The sequence below is a fragment of the Olea europaea genome, unplaced genomic scaffold (assembly GCF_002742605.1).
Source record: "Olea europaea var. sylvestris unplaced genomic scaffold, O_europaea_v1 scaffold2619, whole genome shotgun sequence".
Lineage (NCBI taxonomy): Eukaryota > Viridiplantae > Streptophyta > Magnoliopsida > Lamiales > Oleaceae > Olea > Olea europaea.
The window spans coordinates 117,692-126,065 of record NW_019244521.1 but is presented as its reverse complement, the minus strand read 5'-3'; the positions used below and the strand labels follow the sequence as shown (position 1 = coordinate 126,065).

The window sequence follows — 8,374 nt, the reverse complement described above, 5'->3', positions numbered from 1 at the left end:
TTTAGATGGAAAAAAATAAATTTAATAGGTAATCGGTTCGGTTCGGGGCAACGGCGTAAATACATACCCGCACCGTCTCGAACCGGGTCATTAAAATCAAATACCATATTCGCCCCATTGCACCATCCATTCGATTTTTTTCGCCTCGTTCGGCTCGATTAACTGCGATTTTCGATTTTGACGATTCAAATTACCATCCCTAGAGAAATGGTATTTATAATCTTAGCCTTTGTTTGAGCACCATTTTGTTGGCAGAAAAAGTATTTTGTAATAATGATTTTTCGGAGAATGTGTAGTTAAAAAGTAAGAAAAAATTTTATATTTACATATAAAATTGTATGTAAATTGAAAAATTTTCCTTATTTTTTTAACTACACATTCTCCATCTTAACACTATTATAAAATACATTTTTCGAAAAAAGGGAGCTTAGACAACCCCCATATATACACACACACATATACATTACTAACACAAAGTTTTCATTTACAAGACGTGTAAGAATTACATTTATCAACTAGCAGGACAAAATTTGTTCATTTTGCCCATGCTACTATCTTGTTTAGGGTTGACAACGGTTCGATTATGGGTCGACTCGGTTAAAATCATAACCGCATCACTAATTTTTTGATCATACCATAACCGCACCATAACCACGTAAATCGGTTCGGTTCGGTTCGGTTCGTATCTCGGTTCGGCATGGATCGGTTCGGTTAATAACCACGAAAATAAATTATTTTTTATAAATTCAACCGTCAAATTGATATAAAATAATTTATGAAAAAAGTCAATAAAAACAAAATACAATATTCCAAATGAAAATGCAAACATTATCAAACAATATTCCAAACGAAAATGCAAATATTATCCCAATTTCAATTGTAAAATACAAATTTAACAAACAATATTATAAATATAATAATACTAAACTTTTCCTTCATTCTTAATTATCGTGCATTGAAATTACTTGATTCATTATTCCCCACAAGTCTTACTAGTATAGATCAACACTCAAAGTTGATTTTTATATAGTAAATAAGAAATATAAGTAGAGAATACAACGATACTACATATTTCAGAATGATCTTAACTAAGATTTAAATAATAAAATGTACTTCTTCGTTAGCTTCTTTCTCGCTAAACGTTGCACAAACTCTAGAGTATGATGAAGAAGTAAAATTTTTTACACACAATAAAAAAAATGAACAATAAAAGGAGTCGTGCATGAGTTTGCGATTTTTGAAGAGTAGGGTTTGCATTTATATATTGTCATACTAATGCTATTATTATGGGGTAATGGTAAATGGGTTGGCCGGCTGAATCATATAGATGTAATTGGGGGGTCGGGGGGGGGGGGAAATTTTGTTTTGGGCTAGATAGAAAAGTAGTGTAAATTTCAATAATCAATGCAATTTTTTTTTAGCGGGTAATCGGTTCGATTTCGGTTCGACGAAGTAAATACCATACCCGCACCGCCACGAACCGGTTCATTAATATAAATACCATATCCGTCCCATTGCATCATCGATTCAATTTTTTTCGCCCCATTCGGTTCGGTTAACCGCGATTTTCGATTTTGTCTGTTCTAATTACCATCTCTAATCTTGTTTATACCTTCATTGGCAACACCTGAGAAAACATTAAAGGCTTATTCGATAATGATTTTTAGAATTGATTTTTTGACCGTTAGAGAGAAGAGTGAATCTTACATGTAAGATAAAAAATAAAAAAATTAAGGCTTGAATAGTGAAATAACGATTAAAAAATTAATTTTTTGGAATGAAAAAACAATACAAAATATGCATTAACTGTGACCGTCTTTTAGATGGAAAAAGACTCCAATGCCCAGACATTATGTGTAATGTAATAAATTTCTTTTTCAATTGGGCAAGATGGCTAAGTGGACTAAAACATTGGATTGCTAATCCGTTGTACGAGTTATTCGTTCCAAAGTTTGAATTCCTCTTTCTCTGGCTCCGTTGATGTCCTGATTTATTTATTTATTTTTTCAAATTTTTGAAATCTTAGTTAAATGTATGGAATAGATAAAATCCTAAGAAAATTTGAAAATTAACTAAGGAAAAACCCTTTAAATTTTACTCTTCACATCCAGAATTATGTCCTTAATCATTAGATAGGAATCCAAAGATTTTTTTTTTTTTTTTTTTTTTTTTTGAAACAAAAAATATCACTACAGTATAAACGAAGATCATATAAACTTAACATATTCCCACAAGCCTATCTAAGAAAATAGAAGATTTGTCAACGCTACTTGTTGATTTTTGCTTCCAAGCTATCTTGAATTGCGTTGAAGGATCTCATTAACTAGTAGATTGATGTCGTTTCCCCTGGCCTGCATGAGATATAATATCGTCAAAAGTACAATACACTGGGAAAAGAGGATAGAGATAGACAAATCATGTGTAATCACTTACCTTTATTCCAATAGAAATTGACCTTTTTAGCTTGACCAGCTCACCTAATCTTAAAGAACCTTCTTTATTATCTTTGATGACGATGAGTGGCACATTTCTTGAAGCAGCCAGAGCTGGTAGACATTTTGTCAATGAGCGTGGAGTGCCATCATATGCTAACAGTACTGCCTACATTCATAACAAAATAAGAATCAATCCACACGTAGATTACGAAGATGCTAATAACAGTCAAACTATTAAGTTTTCAAGATATAAAATACTTAATTTTATGTCTTCGATAATGGGCATTATATGTTCATACACAGGACTTCATTCACATGACAAGGGCAGGTAAATGGAGAACCCATTAACTGTTCTCATCATCTGGCAACTTGATCAAATAAAGAGAGCAATAAACTTCTATCCTCAAAATGTAAGAAACAAGCCTTGAGAACAGGTTTTCACACAGTTTCTCCTAAGCACATCCACAGATCTAACAGGGTCTAGAAGATTAATCAAGTTATTCAAGTTAGACAAGAAAATGCAACAAACCGAAATGATCATCAGGCTTCAAGAGTTTATGCACCAAGTTTTGTTATCTTTCTAGTTCACATTTTAGAGTGAATTACGAATCTGTTATATAAATGTCAGTACTATACTGCTAGAAACATCAGTCAAACCATTTCTGCCAATAATTCATAATACTAAACCGAATTCGACGTTGTGTTTGTGTATTTGGATATCTAGGATTTATACATGTATTGTTATCATGTGATGCACTTGAATTATTAAGCCCCCGTTTGGCCCCCATTAATTATGATTATAATGGGAAGAATAGTTTTTTTTTTTTTTTTTGGAAAAATGGATGGTTGTAAAAAAAAAATGAATTATTTTTTTATTTACGTGTAATAATATTTTATTGAGCATTGTGTGGTTAAAAATAAGAGAGAGAAATTTAATTTAATTTGATGAGATGTAATACGGGTCAAACTGGGGCTAAATACACGCAAGTACATTCTTATACTTTCTATATGTGTGTAACATCCTACGGGGGCAAGTAAACTCATGTTTGCTACGTACATGAATATCCTAGACAAAGCATGTAATAATTTATTGATACATGTCCAAGGTTAGCTCAAGCTTCTAATGCACCTTTAGAAAGGAAATCACTATTAAGGACAATTTTCTTAAGGAAACAATCAAATAGTTGATGAAACTTATTAAAGAAAGAACCCTGCCTCGAGAAATCACAAGTGAGTCTATTATGTCTGCAGGAATGTCTTCTTCCAGTTTATGTGCAGCTTACACATTGCCCTGCTACTCTCAGGAACCTTTAAAATATAATCATGTACCGCCTAGCAATTTTCTTGAAGGTTAATCCAATGAATCAAAGTAAAGTTTTGTTTCGAGTCAACCTAGCCCCTGTTGGAAATACTTTCAAGTTCCAGTTCCCTACAACTAGCTCTTGCAATGCAATTTGGAATGAAAATATAAAGGCTTTCAATTAACGAGACACTCCTGAAGCTGTCAAAAAGAATGTAATTGTTCAATTAACTTCAGTCAGGTGGATGACAGTGAAAAATAAGTAACCTGAAGTTGAACGGAAGGTGCTTTTCTAACATCACTCTTGCTGGATTTCAGAAGATGGTCCGAGGAACAACTTTCAGTCCCAAGATTTGATGGCATCCGTTCAAGCACACGCGTAACCTCATTCACCCCGATTGAAAATTGTTGCTGATAAATCACAAATAGATTCATCCAAGATTAATCAAAGGGGGGAAAGAAAATTAAAAAGAACAAAAAACAGAGAGCAGTACATAAGACAAAATTTATCTGCAAGAGGAATAGATACAAATGAACCTTAAGCCAAAATTTATCAGGCAAAGCTGCGTTCAAGGCTCCTTTTGATTCAATCTGGCTGCTCAAACAAACAATCACAAAGTCACCCTTGATTTTAACATTCTGTAAAATACATTAGTAATTATGTAGTTAAATATAATTAAAAGCGTTCGCAACTGTACCTCTGGATAGATTTGCGAAGACGAGCAAGGTCTTCACCTTCAAAGCAACTGCTAATTACGTAAGCATAAATTTAGTTTACAATCAATTACGAATTTACGATAACGAAACACGCAAAAGCAAACACAAACACGAACACAAACACACACACTCAGAGTATAACGAAGTGACATACAATTGACTTTCCAACGGATTTCCAATGGAATTGGAGAGGGCTCCTTGGTTGGATTCCCGGGTGCTTCGTTTTCTGCTTCGCATCTTTGAATTTCTTCTAATGGATTAATTTGGTATCTCTCGATTGAACTCTCGGAAGGCTTAAACCCTGATTACTCTAATTTAGGTATTTAAACCCTGTTCACGCCTCCAATGGGTCGGACCCCATTCATATCCAGTTTTCCGCGAGGAATTAAAAATGGCCATTGACCGGCATTTAAAAAAAAAAAAAAACAAAGAAGCAAAATGTTTAAAATTTTATAACTTTCCATTTATACCCTCATACTGTGGAGAAGAGAGAAAAGATTGAAAATTTACTGTAGAGGTATCGATGCCTAGACGCTGATAAACACCAAGAAATCGACGATCCAGACCGGAGAATTTCAAGTGAGTTGCTTGAAACCATTATATACAATTAATTTTTGAAATAAGGCATACTTATTCTCGAATTTGTTGAAAAACGTATGCAAAAAATGTTGGTATGCGATGGCACATGCTCTTGGTATAGATTTAGGCGGCGAAGATCACTTATAGGTTTAGCTCCGCCATGTCCAGTCGCTTGCGATTATATAGGCAACATTGCGAGTCAGAGTCTAGATCCAGACGATGAAATCCAGATGACTGGGCTTAGCGTCTGGGCACTTTTTTATTATAAATTTAATTTAATTTGTTTATTTAAATAATAATTTTAATTGTTTATTTATGTTACTTTAATTAATATTTAATTATTTATGTGTTAAATATTTAATTATTTAGTTTATTTAAATATTTTATGAATTATGTTAATTGTTTATATATATTGTTTATTTAAGTAAATAATAAATAACTAACTTAAATAAATTAAATAAATATGAAAAAAACAATTTAAATAACTAATTGAAATAAATTAAATAAACATGTAAATTATATATTATTTAAAAATTTAAAATAAATAATTAAATATTAAATAAATAATATACATAACTAATTAAAATAATTATGAAATATTTAAATAAATAAGTAAATTAAATATTAACTAAACAATTAAAATAAGTAATTAAAATATAAAAAAATTAAAAAACTAATTAGATATTAAGTAAATAATATAAGCAAATAATTAAAATATTTAATTAAATAACTTATTAAATATTAAATAAATAATATACATAACCAATTAAAATAATTAATAAAATATCTAGATAAACAAGTAAATTAAATATTAATTAAACAATTAAAATAAGTAATTAAAATATAAATAATTAAATAACTAATTAAAATTAAGTAAATAATAATCGAAACCACATAAAATAATTAATGAAATATTTAAATAAACAAGTAAATTAAATATTAATTAAACAATTAAAATAAGTAATTAAAATATAATTAATTAAATAGCTAATTAAAAATTAAGTAAATAATATACATAAACAAATAAAATAATTAACGAAATATTTAACTAAAAATTTAAATTAAATATTACATAAACGATTAAAATAAGCAATTTAATTATATAATATTTCTTTACGTTCATTTCTTTTATTCCATTATCTGTTGATTCTCGTATATAGTAGTTATAGTTCAGTTAATTTAATTTTTCAATATTATGCTTCATCCATTATCTCTTGCACGAGGTTCTAACATTTGAAATTTTGTCGAATGGAATACCATTTGGATGATGTCATCAGACAGATCTCAGACAAAAAGTTACGTCGAACTGTAATTTTGCTAGCTTTATAGTGGTATTAGATTTGCTCGATGAGGAACACGTAGGTATATTGCGTCGATCTTGCTTATGGCCCCTATATTCGTTGCGTGACGTATAGTTTTCTGGGTAGTTGCTCGATGCATTGTTATGTCGGCTACTTAAGCAAGTTGACAGAAAAGCCCTCCGTTTTGATTTGGAGGGCAAGGTAGCTATGTTCTATATATTCGAATTTGCCCTCATCATCGGATTTAGATGTACGAGCGAAGAAGGAGAAACAGGATGTTGCTAAATGAATATTTTCATGGACCAATGACAATGACTCTAGTGTAGTTGGGAGAAGCATTCAGGGAGTGAGACTAGATGTCAGACAAGTTGAAGTGGGCTTGGCGCTTATTCCCTATATTCGTTGCGTGACGTATAGTTTTCTGGGTAGTTGCTCGATGCATTGTTATGTCGGCTACTTAAGCAAGTTGACAGAAATGCCCTCCGTTTTGATTTGGAGGGCAAGGTAGCTATGTTCTATATATTCGAATTTGCCCTCATCATCGGATTTAGATGTACGAGCGAAGAAGCAGTGATGACCCGTATCTCGAGAAACAGGATGTTGCTAAATGAATATTTTCATGGACCAATGACAATGACTCTAGTGTAGTTGGGAGAAGCATTCAGGGAGTGAGACTAGATGTCAGACAAGTTGAAGTGGGCTTGGCGCTTATTTTTGAGAGCGTACTCAGGTGTCATCACAAGAAGATGTCGATTGACGATTTTAATTTGGAGGTTGTTGATGACATTGATATCTTCAACAATCCATGGGGATAACATAATGCGTCTTTAGGAGAGGTTTTCGATGCTTAAAGGGAGTAGGCCTGAGCGCAAGTACGATGCATATGACCTACCGTTAGCTTTGCTGGTAAATGCTTAACATAATGAATTATCTAATTTTTTTTATTAAAATTTATATATAATAATTGTAATTGTTGCAGATATGGGTGTATGAGATTGTCCCCATCTTATCTAGCCGATATACGAAGAGAGGAGAGACATGCTGCCCTCAAATGCATCACTAGCGAGCACAAAACAAGCCACCTCCCAAATAATTATCAACTCTCCTCTACGATCATGAGGTACGTAATATGCATTTGCGATTTATGTTATATGTCATTTCGAAATCTTGATACATGGTAATTAATTCGGTGAAATGTCAATATGTCAGTTTGAAGTCCTCACCGAGTTAACACCGTCGATCGAGGAAGAGGTTCAGAGTTATCTTCGTGGATAGTCTATTCTGGCTGCGTCAGACAATTAGATGCATGATTCAGGCTTGGATCGAGATAGGATTTGTTAATTCAATATAATTTGTTGAATGTCGTTTTGAATTTTTTAATTAAGTTATTCATTTTTTAAAAAGCATCGTCTAGTATCACCTCCGCCGAGAAGATCACCTCCTACAGGTAGTCGCAGTGCTTCAACGGATGATTTGTTCAAACTCTTGACTGCATTTATGAGGGAGATGAGAAGAGACATGGTAGAGTTACTGTAACACCCTGAATTCTTGGAACCCAAAGCGTCAAAAGTAATCGATCTTTCTTTGGTTCGACCTCTTTGATGCTAACCAAAGTAATTTGTAAACTACAAAGTTTTTGGGTTTTGAAAATATATAAAAATATAATGAGAAGTAGTTATTCATATAAACTTATAAAATTATGGCGAAATTTGGTTTTGGAAAACATTTGGAGGTGATTCAACAATTTCGGATTGAACAACAGTGGAAGAAAAATATATTTGGCCTAACAAATGTTTGTTAAAATTTAATGAAATTTTTACAGGGACTAAAGTATTCATATATGTACCACATATATAAATTTGGGGGCATGATGATAACGATTGAAGGATGAAAATATTGCTCGAACATGCGGGACAGAAAACTCGGATTTGAAACAACGCAGTTTACCAAATTCGACATAACTTTTTTCTCTATATAATGTTTTAAGGAAATTCCAAAGGCTACTATTAGAAGACTCGTAGACCTTTCAAACACCATTGATT

At 32.1% G+C, this 8,374-nt stretch overlaps 1 protein-coding gene across 2 annotated transcripts; it reads right to left on the bottom strand.

Moving 5' to 3' along the window:
* Positions 1 to 2,164: 2,164 nt before the first annotated feature.
* Positions 2,165 to 4,812, bottom strand: LOC111383131. 2 transcript variants are annotated; one of them, XM_023007205.1, is made up of 6 exons: positions 4,607 to 4,812; positions 4,434 to 4,481; positions 4,273 to 4,330; positions 4,003 to 4,146; positions 2,434 to 2,601; positions 2,165 to 2,351 (listed from the first exon to the last, which is right to left on the bottom strand). In XM_023007205.1, the coding sequence occupies exons 1-6, from the start codon at positions 4,687 to 4,689 to the stop codon at positions 2,292 to 2,294; spliced, it is 561 nt and encodes a 186-aa protein (XP_022862973.1). In that variant the 5' UTR covers positions 4,690 to 4,812; the 3' UTR covers positions 2,165 to 2,291. The 2 variants fall into 2 exon arrangements, with proteins under 2 accessions (XP_022862973.1, XP_022862972.1); XM_023007204.1 differs by having other exon boundaries at positions 4,434 to 4,484; positions 4,607 to 4,807.
* Positions 4,813 to 8,374: the final 3,562 nt, after the last annotated feature.

What these genes read in the sequence shown, in the direction of transcription:
- LOC111383131 (XM_023007204.1), bottom strand. Translation starts at nt 4,689, where the DNA reads ATGCGAAGCAGAAAACGAAGCACCCGGGAATCCAACCAAGGAGCCCTC. An exon ending in CTTCGCAAATCTATCCAGAG is followed by an intron (nt 4,331 to 4,433) that starts GTACAGTTGCGA and finishes TTGTTTGAGCAG; the next exon opens with CCAGATTGAATCAAAAGGAG. An exon ending in CAATTTCTATTGGAATAAAG is followed by an intron (nt 2,352 to 2,433) that starts GTAAGTGATTAC and finishes TATCTCATGCAG; the next exon opens with GCCAGGGGAAACGACATCAA.